Source organism: Balaenoptera borealis, assembly GCF_965194805.1.
Source record: "Balaenoptera borealis genome assembly, chromosome: 2".
Classification (NCBI taxonomy): domain Eukaryota; kingdom Metazoa; phylum Chordata; class Mammalia; order Artiodactyla; family Balaenopteridae; genus Balaenoptera; species Balaenoptera borealis.
Window position 1 is genome coordinate 183547499 of NC_138867.1, and position 19928 is coordinate 183567426.

At 61.3% G+C, this 19928-nt stretch overlaps 1 protein-coding gene across 1 annotated transcript; it reads left to right on the top strand.

The window, feature by feature from the left end:
• Nucleotides 1–212: 212 nt before the first annotated feature.
• ONECUT3 (one cut homeobox 3) lies at nucleotides 213–19064 on the top strand (the record flags this gene model as incomplete). The annotated part of the gene is made up of 2 exons (XM_082381797.1): nucleotides 213–1404; nucleotides 18772–19064. The coding sequence occupies 2 exons, from the start codon at nucleotides 213–215 to the stop codon at nucleotides 19062–19064; spliced, it is 1485 nt and encodes a 494-aa protein (XP_082237923.1).
• Nucleotides 19065–19928: the final 864 nt, after the last annotated feature.

Genomic DNA, 19928 nt, shown 5'->3' on the forward strand with positions numbered 1-19928 from the left:
GGGCGCCGGCGGCCGCTCCCCCGCCACATCCTGGTGGCCGCGCTCGCAGCCGGGCCGGGCCGTGCGCCGCTCAGCCGGGCAGCCTCGCGCGCAGCCACCGGGGAGCGGGCGGGGGCCATGCGTCGGCCTTGAGCGCGCCGGGCCGGCGCCAAGGAGCGCGCGCGGCGGGCGGGCGGCCGAGCCGGCGAGGGGCCCGCGCGAGGCGGCCGAGCATGGAGCTGAGCCTGGAGAGCCTGGGGGGCCTGCACGGCGTGGCCCATGCGCAGGCGGGCGAGCTGCTGAGCCCGAGCCACGCGCGCTCGGCGGCGGCGCCGCATCGCGGCCTGGTGGCGCCCGGGCGCCCCGGCCTGGTGGCGGGCATGGCGAGCCTGCTGGACGGCGGCGGCGGCGGCGGCGCCGGGGGCGCCGGGGGCGCGGGCGGCTCGAGCGGCGCGGGCGGCGGCGCCGACTTCCGCGGGGAGCTGGCGGGCCCGCTGCACCCGGCCATGGGCATGGCCTGCGAGGCCCCCGGCCTGGGCGGCACCTACACGACGCTCACGCCCCTGCAGCACCTGCCCCCGCTCGCGGCCGTGGCTGACAAGTTCCACCAGCACGCGGCGGCCGCGGCCGTAGCCGGGGCGCACGGCGGCCACCCCCACTCGCACCCGCACCCGGCGGCCGCGCCGCCCCCGCCGCCCCCGCCGCAGCGCCTCGCGGCCAGCGTGAGCGGCAGCTTCACCCTCATGCGCGACGAACGCGCGGCGCTCGCCTCCGTGGGCCACCTCTACGGGCCCTACGGCAAGGAGTTGCCCGCCATGGGGTCGCCGCTGTCGCCGCTGCCCAACGCACTGCCGCCCGCGCTGCACGGCGCCCCTCAGCCCCCGCCGCCGCCGCCGCCGCCGCCGCCGCTGGCCGCCTATGGCGCACCGGGCCACCTGGCGGGGGACAAGCTGCTGCCGCCCGCCGCCTTCGAGCCTCACGCCGCGCTGCTGGGTCGCGCGGAGGACGCGCTGGCCCGCGGGCTGCCCGGAGGCGGCGGCGGCGGCGGCAGCAGCTCGGGCGCCGGGAGCACCGGCGGGCTGCTGGCGCCGCTGGGCGGGCTGGCGGCGGCCGGAGCGCACGGGCCTCACTCCGGCGGCGGCGGCCCGGCCGCGGGAGGCGGCGGCCCCGGGGCGGGCGCGGCGGCCGAGGAGATCAACACCAAGGAGGTGGCGCAGCGCATCACGGCGGAGCTGAAGCGCTACAGCATCCCGCAGGCCATCTTCGCGCAGCGCATCCTGTGCCGCTCGCAGGGCACGCTCTCCGACCTGCTGCGCAACCCCAAGCCCTGGAGCAAGCTCAAGTCGGGCCGCGAGACCTTCCGCAGGATGTGGAAGTGGCTGCAGGAGCCCGAGTTCCAGCGCATGTCGGCGCTTCGCCTCGCAGGTAGGAGCGCGGCGCGTACCGCCCGACCCTAGGGGTCCGGCTCGGGGCTCCCCAGCACCAAGGAGTGCGGCAGCGGAGAGCCCCGGCTCCCTCCCCAGTCGGCGGCCTTGCGCCCCGCCGCCCTCTCTGGACCCCCTTGCAGGAGGCTAGAGTGTGATGTGCGCCCCTGCCCGTCAGTTCCGTCAGCAAAAGGGGGAAAAGGATTGTGCCGCCGTCCCTCCCGTAGACTCCCGCCCAGCCCCTGCGGGAACTGGGAGGGGGTCCCTGGACCCTTTTTAGACTGCTGGAGGATCCCCAAGCTGCCAGCAGGGTCGCTCATTGTGTGTGTGATGTCTGTGTGTGTTTTAGGGGGTGGGTGCCCCAGACGCGCCGCCGCTTTCAGCTCGGGGTGCCACTCCCCTCCTCCCAAACGGCCCCTCGCTGCGCCTCCAGCCCCGGGGCAGAGCGCCGGGACCGTGCACCGGGTGCCAGAACCTTAGCAGCCAGGGCCGGGCCCGCGCTCAGCCCCCGGCCCCAGCGCGCGCTTCTTTGTAGCTGGGCCTCCGCGATCGATAGCCCCCTCCCCCTCTCCGGCCGCTGGCAAAGGTCACCCGAGAACGGGCGGGGGAGGGGCAGCCCGGGGGACCCTCGGCCCGCGCGGCCCGGAGGCCTTTACACCCCAGCCGGCCGCCCGCCCCACGCGTTTGCTCCTGGTTAGGGTGCGCGCACCCCACTGGCCTCTCTTTTCCGTTTTGTGTTTCTCTCGTTTCTACTTTTTCTGTCCGGCGAACTGGGGTCTATTTTTTTGCTCGATCTCCCTTTTCCTCCTGGTCTCATTCTTTCTCCTTCTCTCTGTCCCGCTCCCTCTCTACCTCTCTCTGCCTCTGTCTCCGTTTCTCACTCACAATGATGCTTATCCGCCCCCCTCGCTCCCTCCTAGCTGACAACAGCTGGGTCCACATCTGCCCCCAGAGAGCCGGCGGCCAGGACCCCTTCTCCTGGGTGTGCGTGGTGGGGTGCAGGAGAGCCCCCACTCTCACCGCCTGGCTTGTGTGTGGGGGGTCTTTTCCTGGCCACTCTGGGGAGGGGCTGCAGCCGCCACAGCCGCCCCAGCAGTGGGGACAATAGCGGCCCCGGGCGCCTGATCGATCGATTCTCTGCGCACAGGGGCGAGTGGGGCTGGAGGGAGTGGGCTGGGGCTCGAACCAGGCACCCCGTAAGCGGGGAGGCAGGGAGGGACTTGGCTGTGAGGGGCCGGGCAGGGGGGCTGGGGAAGAGGGGGTGCCGTTGGGGGATGGAGAGGGGTCGGTGTTCGTTGCTCCCCTCCCCCCAGGCGTCCTGGACAACCTGGGGGACCTGCACCCACACGCGGGCCTCAGTTGCCCCTTCTGCAGAGCAAGGTGACTGCCTGAGCCTCGGATAGGCTTCCTAGATTCTCCACATGGGGGACTAAATCCTCCTTTTATGTGGCAGGTAACCAAGTGCGTGGGAAGGTGGCCGTGAAATGTTAGAAATGGCATCAGGAACCTGGACGGTCTTGTGTAAGGGCAGTACCCACTCTGTCCTGCTCATGACACATGCAATGACACAGGTGTGCTCACAGGGGACACTCAGTCACACCAACACACAGCCACAGCCTGCCGTGTGTGATGCAGGTGATTAGGGAGCAGGCCAAAGGCATGGCTTTGACGCTCAGGTACTAAGCAGCCCTCAATGAATGGGGTCACTTGTGAGGTTTGACTTATTGCACACTGGCCACCTTCGGCCTCCTCCCCGGCACATGTATTTTGGGGACATTGTGTCTGACACGCGTGTACCCAAAGGACACACCACTTCCCATTTTTGTCCACCGTCACTGTCATGTAACTAACTGGACCTCTTTGTGGTATTTGAGTGGCACACTTCGGGGCCACCCAACAGATTGGCCAGGGCGTCTTAGAATGACAAGCCTCAGGTGAGAAGTCCCTGTGGCGGGTGCCTGCTGTGAGGGATCAGCGCCAGCCATCAGGGCACCAGCTCCCAGAGTCGGTGTAAGTACGGGGAGGGCAGGGGAAACTGAGGCTGCGTTTGCATCCCAGCCGGGCCTCCCCGACTTCTGCGGCGGCAGCCAGACGCCTCACCTCTCTGAGCCTCGGTTTCCCCTTTTGAAGTGGGAGTCAGAATAGTGGCCGTCTGAGGGGTACGTGGGGGAAAAGGAGGGGATGAGCGCAGGACCTGACACATGCTCAGGCCCAGGGGACATTGAACCGCGACACCCGGCCTGTCCCCGACTCCTCAAGGCCTCTGCCCACGCGTGACCCACCCACCCCACCCCCCATCCGCCTGGTCCGCGCGCCCGGCCCTGGGCCCCCGCCACACCTCTAGCGCGTTCAGGACCCTGTCCACAGCGCGGGGCTGGCCTTAGGATGTCAGAGGTGGCCGGGCCGGGGTAATTAGGCACCAACCGGCCAAGAGGCCTTTAGTTCCGGTCGCTGCGCAAATGAAAAGCGGTTAAGTGGCGGCAAATCGCAGCGGTTGGCGGGGGAGGCGGGGCGCATCCCTCCCCAACGCGCCGACCCACAAGCGACAGCACAAAGCACCTCCCGGCGCCCAGACCTGCACAGTCCAACCCCGGCAGGGAGCACTCACCGCCGCCCTCCCTCCTCCTCTGCCCCATCCCGGGCCCAGCGAAAGCCGCCCACCTTCCCGGGACCCTGCAGCTCCGCGCCCCAGTCCCACCCCCTCGCGCTGGCCCTCCTCCGGCCTCGCCTCTTGGCCGAGCTGCTCCGGTCGTCCCGTCCCGTCCGGTAGTCCCGTCCTTGCGCTGGACCAGGAGGGAGAAAGACACACGCAGAGACAGAGAGAAAGAGAGATAGGTAAGGAAGGACAGAGAGTGGCAAAAAAAAAAGAAGAGAGAAAGTCAAAGAGAGAGACAAAGAGACAGAAAAGGAGAGACTGGAAAGGGGAGTTGAGAGGTCCCAGCGGCTGCCCGTCTGCTGGCTTCCACTAGTCTAGATCCTGTCACCTCCCAGCTCTCCCGCCTCTCTCCTTCCCGGCTCTGGGGCTGAGGAGGGAAGAGCAGATTCTTTGTTTCTCTGAAGCACCCAAGAAATCTGGCCAGGTAGACCTGAGGGTCCCCCACTCCGTTGCCCCCAGGCCTGCCTGTTCTTTGTGACTCAGTTTGCCCACCTGTACAATGTGTGTGCATTGGAGGAGCCAGGCTCTGGGTCTGACATTCTGAGATTCTGGGGATGGCCCATCCTGCAGCCCCCCAACCCCACTGCCCTTGGGGGGGGTCTAGCCCTACTCCACCCCAGGATCCTCAGTCCCACAGCTTCGGAGCCGCCGCCTCTTCGAAGCCCTCCCCGACTCTGTCTCAAACAGTAATTACGGGAGAGGGGCTGGGGGAGGGGCTGGCGGACTCCGCGGGGGCGGGGCGGTCGATGAATTCGAATTACCGTCTCTAATTCATCACCGTCGCCGGGTCGATAACTTCGGCCGTCTTCAAATATTGTTTAAATTGCAACTCCGGAGGAAAAGTATTTTTTTGTAACTGATCAGAAAATATATATAAAATATCAGATGGTGGCGATTGAAAGAAGGGCCCTCTCCTCCTCCTCCTTCTCGCCTGCTGATGAGCCCCAGACCCAGAATCCCTGAAGGTTGTGGGAGACCGGCTGTGGGGGAAACTGAGGCAGAGAGGGAGCCATTTCCGGAGGTGACAGGGGTGGGCACGGTGAGGGCAGATGTCAGGGTTGGCGGTGGCTTTGCAGTGCGGTGGCCAGGGGCCTGGAGTCTGGAAGGGATGGTGATGGAAAGGGGAAAGGCACACCAGCTGCCCCCCGCCAGGCTAGGACAGGCTTTTCCCCCACCCCTCCCCCCATTCTGCAGCCACCATCCCCGGATAGGTGTTGAATGGGGGGGGGGTCCTGAGGCTGAAGAGACTCAACCCACAAGGTCCAATTCCGGAGTCCCACTTGGGGGGACACTATCCATCCCCCCGCAAGCACTCTCGACCCCCTCTCCCCTCCCCCCATCCCCCCACCCCCACAAAGACCAATGTACCTTCAGTAAAACCTGACCTTGATCCACCCACAAGGGTCCACACCTCTTACAGACCCCTCCAAAAAGCCACCCCAGCAGAGAATTTGGAGACCTGGCCTCACCCGGTCTCTGTCACTGACTGATCTTGGGTGAGGGTCTGAGTCTCAGTTTCCTCATCTGAGAAATGGACAGAATCAGATACCACCTCCTAGGTGTTTGTTGAGGTTTTTCTTATCAACCCTGGCCCCCCCCCCAGAGCCCCTCAGAATGTATTCACAGACCCTGCACCCTGAGGCCACATTGCTTAATCACCCACTCACACCCACATCTCCTTGTCTTTAGGGAGGACCTGGCAGCCTGTGCTTTGTGGGACCCACAGAGAGTGGGCAGGGGAGCCAGAAGGGGTCTGGGACCTGGAGGGGACACTGCAGGCCTCCTCAGGGAAGCAGGGAGTGGGGGGATACTGTCTAGGGCTGTGTGTGCCAGGGCCATGAGGGGCTGTGCATGATGCCTTGGGTCCCCCAAACCAGTCCCTCCTTCTAGACCACAAGACCCAAGTGGGGCGGCACCAGTACCCTGCCCAGGTTCACTGATTCTGGCTTCCACTTCCATGCAGAGGGGGAAGGAGAGGAGAGGGGTAGGTTGTCAGATGGGGAGGGGGCAGGCTGGGATGTCAGATGGGGAGGGGGCGGGCTCGGTTCACTCACCAGAAATGAGGGACCTTTTAAGCCAGTTTGGATATTGAGCCCATTTTACAGACCAGCAAGCCAAGGCTGAAAGAAAGGTGCTTGCCAAAGCTGCACACTCAGGGTGACTCAGAGCCTTTAGTAAATGGGGCTTGAGATGCTCAGGCTCCCACCTCCCTCAGAGATGGGGGGACATTCCGGGCAGGTGGCCCAGCAGAGACAAAGGCTGGGAGGAGAGCTCAGTGGACTGAGGCCAGGGACAGGAGGGAGGCTCTCAAGGTCATGTCAAGGTCCAGTTTACAAACCGCTTGGGTGACCCTTGGGCCGGGAGGGCAGGCCTGCACTTTTCCTTCCGACTCAGAGTTGGACAGGATCACGGACCCATATGAGTCCCCCCAGGAACCACCAGAGACCCTGGGGATGGGGGCCAGGTCCCAGTGTCCTCCTGCCAAACTCAGAACCACCCGCTTCTGCTTTTCCTGGTGAACTGCCCCCTCTTGGCTGCCAGCCCTCAGGGGGAACCTGGGCCCTGAACTGGAGGTCCAGCCCTCCTTGGACCCCAGTCCCGATAGTCCCTTCCTGCCTGAAAGACAAGTATGGTCGTTCCCACGTCACAGAGAAGCGCACAGAGGAATCTGCCAGGTGAGGGGCTGGAGCTGGGCTTTGGCTCCTTTATTCTGAAGTCCCCCTAGCTGAAAATCCTAGGACTAACCAAGACCCAGCCATTCTCCCTAAACTCCCTCCCTATCAACCATCACCACTCTAGTCTGAGCAACCCACCTCTGGCCGCTGCCTCCTCCTTGCCGGTCTCCAGGCTCCACTCCCTCCCCTGATGTCCTCTCTCCAAAGCTGGCGGGGGCTTCTTACAGTAAGTCAGAGCTCGTCATTCTTCTGCTTAGTACCGTGCCTCGTGGCTCCCAAGAGCCCAGAAGTAGAGGAAACTTCCTGCCACGGCCCTAACTTTCTGTCCTGCATCAATGCAGGTGGAACCACCAAGGACAAAGGCTGGGAGGTGGGAAGCCAGAGCTGCTGTAAGGATGGAGGCTGGACCGCTGCGGCTGGAGTCTTTGTACGTAGCAGCAGCGAGCTCAGCTTAACCGGGGAAGCTCAGGCTGGTTTGAATCAAGTGTTTAATTAAATATGGCCCTTGATCAATAAGGAAGGCTGTGCTCGTGGGGGAGGGAAGAGGCTGGCCGGGAGCCAGGGGCAGCCTGGGAGACCTACCTGACCTTGGGCAGTCCAGGGACACCTGCGGCCTCAGTTTCCCCTCTGCTGAGTAGGTGTGGACATGGTGGGGCTAGGAAATGGGACTCTCCTGCTGCTGATGTCTTGCCCTATGGACAGATGTGGGGTAGGCCGGGGGTTTAGACCTAAAGAGTCACACGCACAAAGCCACAGATTGTCAGCAGATGGAAACGGACAAGGAGAGGCGCCCATGACCGGCGCGGGCTTCTGGAGAGAGGGGACGGAAGTGTAGACATGCCAGTGACACAGTGTAGATGCATTCAGGGAACGCAAGCGGAGATGCGAAGGAACAGGGATGTAAGTGTAGATCCTCACGGGACACAAGTGTAGACGCCCACATCCACACTAGGGCAAGTGCGCGCAGACTCCGGCCCAGGACCCCCACCGTCCTCCGGTCGGGGTCTGGCACATCCCGGCGCTGGGGGCGCAGGGAAGAACCCACTTCCCTCCCCCGACACCTGCGCTGGCGCCTGGGAATTTTTCAGGGGCCCCCAGCTGAGCCGCTGGGCCATCTCTCCTACCCATCCGCTTCTGGGCAGCTGCTGTCCGGACCCCACTCCCTAGAGCTGGGGTGTTGGGAGAGGGTCGCGTCCGCCCGCGGTGACGGAGGTAGGTGATGGGGGACCTGGTGCAGGCACAGCGGGTTTCATGCTTTTCTACGCACCATAGCGCATCCGCGCCCACTAGGGAAGATGTCAGTGCCTCAGATTCCACCACCAGGCCAACGCCGCCTCGCAGTGCCGGCAAAGCCGCGGAGTGCAGCCGGGGCCGCCGCGTTCCGCACGTCTGTCCTCAGCGGACGTGGGATCTCACAAACCCGAAAGGATCTAGCGTGCATCCGCCCTCCACAGGCTGGAGGGACATGGGCGCACGCAGCCCAGTGTAAGGACCCGGCCCCTTGCCCTGCACACCCGCGTCCTCCGAGCCTCAGGGTCACCGGCGTGCCCTCAACAAGCGCCCGCATCCCACCCCGGGGGAAGTCACATCCCACCCGTGGGGAGCCGCCTCTGGGTTCGCCTCCCTCCGGCCCAACCCAGGGCGGCGACGGACTTGGCGCGCTTGGCTGTGCGCTCGGAACGTCGGGTCACTGCTTCTGGAACGCAGACAGCACAGCGCGGGGGCCCGGGCGCTTGGGGAGGGATGTGCGCGGCGGCGGTCAGGCCCGGGACTGTGGACAAGGCGCTTCCCCTGTGCACCTCCGTTTCCCCAAATGGAGACTAGAATCCCCAGCCCGGCTGAGAACGAAGCACGTAAAGAAAAGCCTCCTGCGCGCGTTGGAGCAAGCGCAGAGTCCCTGCTCGCTTCCTCCACCTCCCTCCTGTCTACCCACCCTGTTCTTTAAAAAATGCTGTATTATTTTTTTCAAACAGCGGACACATTTGCCAAGTTCCAAATTTAAGTGGAGCAAGTCCCCTTTCTGTAAACCACAGTTTGTATTGCTCCTTCTAAAGAGAGGTTACACTTAATCCGGTAGCCATAATGCACGTACTTTTCCTTTTCCTCTTTTTAAAAAACACCGGTTCTGCTGTGCTTTTGCTTCACCGACACCCGGCACATCCACATCAGGAAAGAGAGAGCCTCGAAGGCATTTTTGCCTGCTGCATAGTATTCTCTTTGGCCATTTCCTTCTGTCTTCAACCACGTCCCTGCCCAATGGACATTTAGGACGTTCCAGGTGGTTTGTCGTCGCCCCCAGGGCCGCAGTGAGCACGTGCAGCACGACAATTTTGCCTGTGAGTTTATCTGTGGCTTAGGTTCCCAATCACTGAAATGCTGGGTCCTCCTCCCCCACTCCCCCCCCTGCCCCCCACCCCCCGCCGGCCTCTTCTGCTTTGGCTTCTCTATGCTTTTTCTTATCACAGAAGGTTCCTTTCCTGTCATCTTTTTCAAATCCATTTCCAACTGTCAGCTGCTGTGACTCTTAACATTTTTTTAAAAAATAAAAGCTCTGTGTGCACCCGCTGATGAGGTTTGCCCCCGAGTGCCTGAATGGGGGGGGGCGGGTCTCAAGGCGTGAGAGCTGCCCCTGGACACCCCCGTCCCCCCATCCCCAGGCGTTGCAACCACCAGATGGAGCCCCCCGGGAGGGGCAGCCCAGAGCCCAGTGGAAACGCTCATTTCCCTGATAAGTCTTTGAAAGGCTCAGAACTAATTTGAAAATGGGGCCATTAAAATCCCATCAGGGGAAGCAGGGGGGTGGGGAGGGAGGCTGGGTGACAGCCAAGGTGCGTTCAGAGGCTGGGGGAGGGGGAGGTGTGGACCTGGCGGGCAGGGGAGGGGTGGAGGGGCAGAGAGTGGAGAGACATCGGAGACAGAGGAGGGGCTGCTGAGACTTCCAGGGGGTCCGCATCTGAGGGCAGGGGCCTGGCTCAGCACCGTCTCCCTGGAGATGACTCCCCTCCCCCCACCCATGGGAACCTCTTCCCGGTGCCCTGAGGGGGGCAGGGTGTGGATAAAGCCGGTCCGAGGCATGTACATGCTCCAGGCTCCCCTCCGAGTGACTCACTGTGTGACCTTGGGCAAGTCACTCACTGTCCCTGGCCAGGGGAAGCCAGCGGGGGATGCTCAGGGCAGCTCAGCCCAGTGGGGACAAGCCGCTAGGGTGGTGGCATCAATGTGGCCCACATCTGGGGCTGGGCAGCTGGTGGCCAGGGTGGGACGTGTCACCAAGGAAACCGGTCATCATCCCAGCCGGGGACCCGGCTCCGTATTGAATTGTCTGCTCCGAGAAGCTGAGCTGAGCGCAGGAGGTGGCCGGAGGGGAGGGAACCGGACAGTGGCTCTGGCTCCCGCTCCCACACCACCACCCCGTGCCCAGGTGGACGGATACTGGGAAGGGGGTGGTACAGGCACACAGGGCCGGGGCCCTGGGGGCAGGCAAGAGTGGCTCCGTGGTGGCTTTGACACTGCACAGAGGGTGACACAGAGGGATGAGCACAATTGCTCAGGTGCCTGCATCGCTGACTTCTGGGGCCACCGTCCGGCTGCTGTCCTCCCCTGTCAGACCCAGGCTTTCACGGCGGGGGGAGTCAGCCTCCTGATGCCACCTGGCTTCTGCGTCTTCTCCCCCCCTGGACTTCACTAGCCCCTCTCCCCGACTGCCCCAAACGTCCCCGATGCCAGCTCGGCCTCCAGTTCCACCTTCCACGCCCAGATCTGTTCCCCCCTAGCCGGGCTCATGTCTTCCCCCCCAGATAGCCCAACCCTGCCCACCTCCATCCCGAGCCGCACAGCGGGGGCAGCTGGCAGCCCCGTCTGGGAACAGTCAGTCATCGGTTTCCCTGTATCTGTGCGATTATTCGGGTGACGTGTTTTCACACCACATCGAGGCTCCGTGGGAGCTTGCACACAGTGCACACAGGAGGTGCTTGATAAGTGTGTGAGAGAAGGGGGGAGGGGGGAAGGAGTGAGCAGCTGCGGGATCCGCCCTGGCCCGCATTTGGAGCCAGCTTTGCTAACCCTCGCGACCGACCACTGCGCAGTTGGGACCCTCAACCCCACGGACAGACGGGGACATCAGGACCAGGGGTCGCTGGGCCCGCTCTATAAACCAGGAAACCAGTGTCCACAGACTGTGTGCTCAGGGCCACTCGGCCCCTGGAGCCCAGGCCCAGCGTCCCCGCTGACGGGGAAGGGCAGGGCAGGGCAGGGGGGCAGCTAGCAGGCCCAAGGCCAGAAGACAGACGGGAGCCACCCTGGGGGTCTCGATGGCCCAACCTACATCCTGTAGACTCAGATCCAGTGGGTTCAGCACCACGCACACTGGCTGTCACACCCAGCAAGTCACGTTCCGCCCTTGATTCTTCACACTGCATCCTCTGTCTGACATCCACACTGTGTCCCCAACCCACGTCACGCTGAGGCCTGCTGGCCCCCAGGTCTTCCCCCGCTGCCCACTGACCGGCCACATCCTCTGAGCCTCTGCCCCCACCGCCCCTCCAGGTCCCCGCCCGCTGCCCACCTGTCTGCCTGTCGCACCGAAGCCTCTGGCTACCCTCCCAGTTTCCCCCGTTCCTCACACGCGTGTGGTCTGCTGTGCGTGGCTACTCCTCCAAATACAGCAAGCCGCACCGCACACACCGCCTTCCACCTGGCCAGGCGGGCACATCCAACTGATGGGGGACAGACAGACTCCCGCGTGGTCAGCCGGCTGGGGCCAGGGATGGCCCAGGACAGGCACAGCAGGGGCACCCATCCACCCCCACGTCACCCACCCAGACCACAGTGGGCCTCTGGAGGAGGAGAGGAGGAAGGCGCAGGGTGCCAGAGGGGAGGGGGAGACGGGGGGAGGAGGGGAAGGAAGGGAGGAGGGGGAGAGGAAGGGAGGAGGGAGAGAGCAAGGGAGGGGAAGTTGGGGGAGGAGGGGGGAGAAGGAGGGGGAAGGAGATGGGTGTTTGTCAGGTGGTGATGGGGGTGAACAGGTGCAACCCCAGTTCCCTCCAGTGCGGGCCTGATCCTCTCCATCCCCTGAGGGGCGACTGAATCCAGGGGCACCCCCCGTCCCCCGCCTGCTGCACAGCCCCAGCTTCTCCCTGGCTGACTGCGGACAGGCTGCTCCCTGCTGAGGGCCCTCCCTGGGGTCCCCCTGCTTTACCGGGCCCTCCAGGGCAGTGGCCAGCCGGGTCTCCCTGCGCAGGGTCTTCCAGTCTGGGCTGAGTCCCCTACCACCCACACAGGGGTGTCAGGCATTGGACAACACAGCCAGCCAGCAGCCTCCTGTGGATACACTCTGTGTTGGGCACCAGAAGGCTCCTAGGGGAGAGAACTGGGGCTCTGCTGAGGGTGAGGGGAAGAGTTTCCTGGGGCAAGGGCAACTGGGGCTGGGCCTTGAGGGATGTCTAGGAGTTCTCTGGCTGAGGCAGCCCAACTCCCTACTCCAGACCTCATTTTCTCCATCCCTCCCCCCTCCAGGAAGATTCTAGGGAAGGTGCTGAGGCTTGAGGCCTGCCCCAAGACGGGGAGAAACTTCACGGCTGCCCTGCAAGTGGGGCCCAGAGCCTAGCTCCTCCCCGGGGCCCCCATATGGGAGCTGGGAGCCTCATCTCAGCCCCACCATTGTATTCAAGACTTTTCTGGCTAAACCCCTTCTCAGAGCCTGGCAAGGCAGAGATCATGATTAAGACAATTTTCCATTCGAGGAACCTGAGACTCAGAGACCGTCACCATGCAGTAATCCACGGTGGGGGGCGGGTCTGACTGCCCTCTTGGGCCCCTGGAGGCGAGCAACTTTCTAGAAAGGCAAGAGGGACAGAGGTGCCATGGGAGCAAGTCTCCGAGGGTCTGAAATGAAAGGGAACTTGAGGGTTCCCCCAATTCACCTCCTGTTGCTGCCACCTGAAACGCAGACCAACAGGGCCCACCCTCCTACCTGGAGTCCCGGCCAGCGCTGGGGCGGGGACGGCCCCCCTGCCAGTCACCGCGGGAACCGCAGGCCAGACCAGCTGAAAAGCCCGCCGTTAGCGCCTGCTGGGCTCCCCGTGAGGCGGCTGATTTGGGAAGAAGGTCTCTTCTGTAACGCCTTTGATCTCCTCCAGGGCCTCTGGGACCCCCAGGAGCCAGCCCCAGACCCTCCTCATCCCTGGACTCCAAAAAGACTGATAGCAATGAGGGAAACAGGATGGGGTGTACCTACCACTGGGGTGTACCTGCATCCCCTCCTCCACCTGCATCACTTCTCCCTCCATCTCCTCCTCCACCATCCCCTCCTCCACCTGAATCATTTCTATCTCCATCATCTTCCCCACCATCTTTAAGATCAGAGCATCTCGGAATCAGCAGCTCCAAGTATCAGATTCTCAGTCCCTGGGGTCATGGAGGGTGGACAGGAGAGAAAGTTGGGTCCAAAACCCTCACTCTGTGGCACCCCTGGATAGAGTGGGAGAATGGTGTGGAAAAAAGAAAGAAAAAAGCAGAGGAGGGAGAAAGTTGCAGTATTAAATTGGGGGGGGGGGCGTCAGGGTGGGCCTCACAGAAAGAGATTTGAGCGAAGAATGGAAGGAGGCAAGGGAACAATGAAGAAACGTGGGAAGAGCGATGCAGGCAGGGACTTCCCTGGTGGTCCAGTGGCTAAGACTCCGTGCTCCCAATGCAGGGGGCCCAGGTTCGATCCCTGGTCAGGGAACTAGATCCCACGTGCCACAACTAAGAGCCATCACAGCCAAATAAATAAATAAATATTTTAAAAATAAAAAAGAGCGATGCAGGCAGAGGTGGCGGCCAGTGCAAAGGCCCTGAGGTTGGACTGTGCCGGGGGGATGGGACCAGTGTGGCCACGGAGGAGTGAGCTGAGTGAGGGGCAGCAGGAGGAGGTGGGAACAGAGAGGCAGTGGGGGGCCAGGGGCCGAGTGAGATGGGGAGGGCTTGGGCAGCTGACGTGCCCTGAAAAATGTTTGAAGGAGGCAGAATGTCCCATTTTGCAACTGAGGAGACTGAGGCAGGCCCTGCAAGGGAACTGACCCACCCAGGGTCCCAGAGCATGTATGAAGGCCCACCCCACCACACCAATCCCGCAGGCCAGCCCAGCTGGCTCCTCCTCTGCTGGCTGTCATGGCAACCGTGGTTGGTGGTGAGGCCCTGTGTCTGAGGCCACTCCCTGTCTCCCCACCACAGGCTGGGTGGCCCTGGTGAGGGAACCTGGGCTGAGTCCCCCTGTGCTGGGCACATACAAGGTGGACTCTAGGATGGGGTTTGATGGTGTTGGTGAGGATTTGGGAGGAGACGGTGGTGGAGGTGATAAAATGGAGGTGATGGTGGTGGAGGTACAAGTGGAGGAGGTGATGAGAGCAGAGGTGGTGTTGATGACGGAGTTCGACTGTGGAGAGAGGTGGTTGTGGTACAGGTGGTGGTAATGGTGGAGGAGGAGGGGCTGGTGGTGGAATTGATGCAGATGATGGAAGTGATGGTGGTAGATGGACACCGATGATGGTGGAGATGAGGTGATGGCAGAAGAGGCGATGGAGGTGGAAGTGATGCAGGTGGAGGAGGTGGGGGTGGTGGAGGTGACAGAAGCAGAGGTGATGGAGGGCATGACGAGGTAGAAGCGACACTGATGGTGGAGGAGGTGATGATGGTAGAAGAGATGCAGGTGGAGGAGGGGATGGAGGGAGAAGTGATGAAGGTGGAGGAAGGGATGGTGGAGGTGATGGTGGTAGAAGTGATTCAGGTGGAGGAGGCGATGGTGGAGGAGGTGATGGAGGGAGAAATGATGCAGGTGGAGGAGGGAATGGTGGAGGTGATGGTGGTAGAAGTGATTCAGGTGGAGGAGGGGATGGTGGAGGTGATGGTGGTAGAAGTGATTCAGGTGGAGGAGGGGATGGTGGAGGTGATGGTGGTAGAAGTGATTCAGGTGGAGGAGGTGATGGAGGGAGAAGTGATGCAGGTGGAGGAGGGGATGCAGGTACACCACAGTGGCGGTCCCCACTGGAGATCATCGTGGAAGAGGTGGCCGCAGCAGTGGCACCGCAGTGTGAGGCTGCTGGCTGGTGCCATGAGTACATCCCAGGCTGCTCCCCCGGCTCCTCTTCCCCAGCCCTGCTCCCTGGCCGGTCCTCTGGCAGCCTTGGTTTTCACTTCTGTGAAAAGGGCTCATACCCAGACCTCTCCTCCTTCTGGGGCTGCCTCCAGGGGTGCAGTGGTTTTTAGGGCTGGCTGAGGTGATGCTGGGCGCTGGGGGGGATATTGATGAGGGGCAGGGCAGCGATAGTGAGGACCCGCTGCTGGGGGGCTTTGGGGCACCTCCCATGCTGGCACTCACACCCCCGCCAGGGGCAGGGGCCTCCAGGCCGGCGCCGCCGGGGTCTGTGGGGGAGGGAAGTGGTGACAAAAGCTGCTCGAGGTAAACAGCTCCGACTGGAGCCCAGATCGATCCGGGCTGTGAGGAGCTGTAATTAGATTGAACGCTGGGAAGGGGGGCGAGCGGAGCCTCTTTTTGCTGCGATCGACAAAACGCGAAGTTTTTTCACCACTCTGCTTCGCCCGGCCCCTCCCCCAGCCTCTGCCTCTGGGGCCCCCATTAGGCTCTGGATTGGAGAAGGGGGAGGCCGGGGGCAAAGAGGCAACCCACATCTTACCTCCCTCCCATCTGCCAGTCAACCCTGGCTGCTGTCTTGCCCCTGCCAGGACTTGCTGGGCGACCTTGGGCAAGGGGCTTACCTTCTCTGAGTAAGTAAGAAGGAAAATTCCTGCCCTATGGAATTATAGGGCACTGGACATGTAAAGCTCTTGCAAGCTAGAGCATTGATACAAAGGAGCATTTGTATCTCTGTCCCTAGTGTAAATGCATAGTGAATTCATGAGAAAATTGCTGAGAATGAATGAATGCATGAGTGAATGAATGAATTGACAATCACAACAGGAGGGCAAGAAAGGCCTCTTTTGGAATGTAAAGGCCTGGCTGAGTTTTGACTCTTCCCTGGCCTTGCTGCCTGAGACCCAGCTTTCCCTTGAAAGAGTGGGGGAGGTGGCCTCCTCTCCTGAGCCTCGCAGGCTGGCCAAGTTCCAAGGAGATGGGAGGTCAAGGCAGTTCCTTGTGCTTCCTTCCAGCATTTCTTTAAGCAGACAAAATATGAACAAATGTTCTCACTCCCCTGTTTTGTATACAAAAGGCTGCCCCGTACACTGTTCATCTCCTAGGTTTTGCCTCATACAGTACCAGGATTGCTTTTCCTTTCTTGTACGGCTGTTTGTTTTTCCAGGAGTTAATGATTGCCAATCACAAACTCTTCCTACATCCTCCAACAGAATTTGAAACCAACGCATGTTAGGACATTTCCATTTCCCTTGGTTCTTCTGTTCTGATCTGAATGGGGCTGTCCTCCGTGCCCTTGGTGCCTTTGTTATGCTGTCTTTCAGGCTCTCCCTTCTTCATTTGGGGGACCTCTTTTCCTTTTCCTCTAGGTTGAATCACATTTCCTGATTCCCACACCTTCCTTTTTTGATTTACTTCCTCATTTTGATGGAACACACCCTCTAGTAGCTTTCTGAGAAAAGGATATACAGAAGTCAACTTCTGGAGACCTTGAATGTCTGACTATATCTTTAGTCCATCTTCATGCTTATGTTTGGCCGGTCACACAATTCTAGCTGAATACAGTTTTCCCTCAGAATTTTGAAGGCATTGTTCCACTGGCTACCAGTTTTCAAGAAGCCCAAAGCCACTCTGATTCTTAGGTCTCCAAATGGCATGTGGCTTTCCTCTCTGGGACCTTTTATCTTCTTTTTCATCCTGGGTCCCTGACATTTCACGAGGATGAACCTCAGGGAGTGTATTATTTTTCATTCATTGAGCTGAGCGTTTCATGGGCTCTTTTAAACTGAACTCTCGTCTTCCAGCCATGGATTTTTTAAATATATATATAAAATTTATTTGGGCTTCCCTTCCTCTAGTTTTGGATGGCCTCTTGCTCAGATGACAAACCTGCACATTCATCCTCTAACTTTGTTATCACCTTTCCCTCATTTTCCATCTCTGTGTCCACTTGTATTTCCAGGGATATTTGCTTTATGTTCCAATTCTTTTTTTTTTTTTTTTTTTTTTTTAATTTTTTGGTTCAGTCACATGGCCTGCAGGATCTTAGTTCCCCGACCAGGGATTGAACCCGGGCCCTTGGCAGTGAAAGCGCCGAGTCCTAACCACTGGACCACCAGGAATTCCCTACGTTCCAATTCTTACGTTGACTTTATTCCAGCTATTATATACTTAAATTCTAAGAGCATTGTCTTCCCCTTTCGTGGTCCTGTTTCATGGATACAGTATTTTTCTCTTACCTCTCCAAGAATCTGACTTATAACAGTGCCTGACCTGTCTGTTTCTTCTGAGAGCATCACCCCTCAATCCTCCTGCCATTTTTCTCACTTTACCTCTCTCTCCTTCATTAGAGGCTTTTCTGAAATGTCCAGTAAGCTCTGATCATCACTCTTCTTTAATCATGAAACCTGAAACAGCCAATCAGAAGCCCCGTGTGTGTTCCAGGTCAGAGGGGGCCAGGGAGGGACGTGGTGCGTCAGTTCACACAGGGGAACCTGTCGTCCCCGAGAAACAAGCCACAGTGCAGGGGACATTCATTTATTTTTGCTGACGTGTGTGGACATTGATCTGGCATGTCATCGGGTTCAGACTGTCCTGGAACCAAAAAAAGCCAGCTTGGCGTGTGGTCCCAGCAGGCCACTAGGCCTGGCAGCAGGGATCTGCTAGTACAGCCTGTGCCACCGGCCACTATGGGGGTGACAGAGTCGCTGGGGCAAGCGGTTGGCGGGGAGGCAGGATAGGGCAGGTGTCCACCACCCACTGCCCCTGACTGGTATGTGGATGAGGAACTGAGACTCTGATAGAGTTTGTGCTGATGTCACCAGCCCCCGGGGGGAAGTAGCTGGTGAAGCTCATCTTTTCCACCCACTGGCCCCTACGGCATTGAGGGGAGGGGTCCGCTTTGGAGCTGGGGCGGGGAGGAGCAGGACCACAGGCTCCAGCCCAGCTCCACCACCCTGAGATGTTGCCATTTCCCCTTTGCAAGCATCCACCGACCACAGGGCAGCCTCCTGCGGCCTTCCCGGTCCTCCGTGCCAGGTGGCCCTGGGAGAGGGAGGGCTGGTCTCGCAACCCCCCTTAGATCCTCCCAGCTCCAGAAGTTCCTCTGGGGACTTGAGGGGAGCCAAACCTCAGTCTCGGTCTGCTGGTGGAGGGAGGCCAGAGTGGGGGCTCAGATACCAGAATCAGGCAGTGGACGCCCATGTGAGCCTGGTTCAGGGTCCCTGAGCTGGCCAGGCGCCAGAGGACACCAGGGAAGGAAGCATGGACTGTCACCCCCTTCTGAGAACCCTCTTGCCCCATCATTCCAGGGGGAGGTTACTGGGTTTTGTGACACACCTCCAAGGACCTATGAATTAACCACTTCTTTCACCCAGGTCTACACTGAGCCAAATAACTCACATGTAGAGTTTCCATGTCATTTCCCCCAGCACCCCCCAGGTGTGGGCTGCAGAAGGGAGGGCGGAAAGCCACCAACACCAGTGGTGCTCTTGAGGTCAGGATTCTTGGGGGGGTGGGGAGGGGTTTGGGGATATGAGGCTGGGGAGGGGGCCAGCATGCAGAAGGGGGATGGGAGGGGGTGGCGACCCGTGCCTGTGGAGGTGTGCTCACACTGTGTCCCCTTCTGTTTCTCCCCACCTCCACATCTGCCTCCTCTGTCTCTGTCTCCCCGCCCACGACTGTCTGCCCCCCTTTCCTTCCATTACTGGTGGTCTCTACTCGCTGCCTCCTGGCCTCTTTCTGTGTCTCCCTGTCTCTTTCGGCCCTGTCCCCGGGTCGTCTCTCCCTCCATCTCTCGCGTTTCCCGCGTTATTTCTGTGTGTTTCCTGGTGTTTCTCCGCTCCGGGACGTGTGGCCTGTCTTCTTCCGTCCGGCCGCGCGGTGGCGCTGCGTCCCGCTCGCCCGCAGCCTGCAAGCGGAAGGAGCAGGAACAGCAGAAGGAGCGCGCGCTGCAGCCCAAGAAGCAGCGCCTGGTGTTCACCGACCTGCAGCGGCGCACGCTGATCGCCATCTTTAAGGAGAACAAGCGGCCGTCGAAGGAGATGCAGGTCACCATCTCTCAGCAGCTCGGCCTGGAGCTCAACACCGTCAGCAATTTCTTCATGAACGCGCGGCGCCGCTGCATGAACCGCTGGGCCGAGGAGCCCGGCGCGGCCCCCGGGGGCCCCGCCGGCGCCGCGGCCACCTTCTCCAAGGCCTGAGGCGCCCCGCCCCCTTCCCCTCCCCCCCTCCCGCGCCCTCCCAGCCTCCACGGCCCGGGCGCTGCCCTCCCACGTCCCCCAGCCCCAACCCTGCCGGCCCGGAGACCCGCCCTAGGGGGCGCCTGGAGGGGCTGCCGTCCGGGTTCCCACACCCAGGGAAGGGACGCAGCACACCCCCAGCCCAAGTGCACAAAAAGGGCCCCCCTCCTCCCTCCGTCCCAATACCCTTCAGGCCAAAGGAAGCCCTCCACACACCCGCCCCAGAGGGGAGGGGGTGACAGAAAGGGGCTCCCGGGCTCCCTTTCAATGCAGGACGCGCAGGGGGCCTCGACGAAAACCAGGGCTCACGTGTCGTCCCGAAAGCGGGTCAAGAAGCACATACTAGAAACATAAACCGGGTATTTAAAAAAGGAATTTAAAGAATAACCCCTCCTTCGCCGGGCCGCCGACCCCACGGAAGGAGGCAGGGAGGCTTCCTCTCCAGCGGTACCCCCCCAAACCCCCGCCACGGACCCTTCCCCGAGAACTCAGCCCCTCCAAAGCCGCCAAAGCCCACGTCGAGCTGGAGCCTCACGCTGCCCCCACCCCACCAAGACCACCCCGGGTCCGCCGGCAGAACTGCCTCCGCAGCCAAGACCCAGCCGCCCCTCCCGGCAGCCGGGATTCCTTGTGCCAAGAATTGCCTGCCTTAACGTCTGGGGGGGGGGGCCCTGCAGCGGCGACCGCCCAGCACCCACCGGCGAGCACCCTTCCCCACCCTGTCCCAGACCGGAGGGGACGGCAGCTCAAACAAGCGGGTAATTCCAGACGCCTCCCTCCCCACATCCCTCTGCCACTTCACTTTACCGCTAGGCACCTTGATGA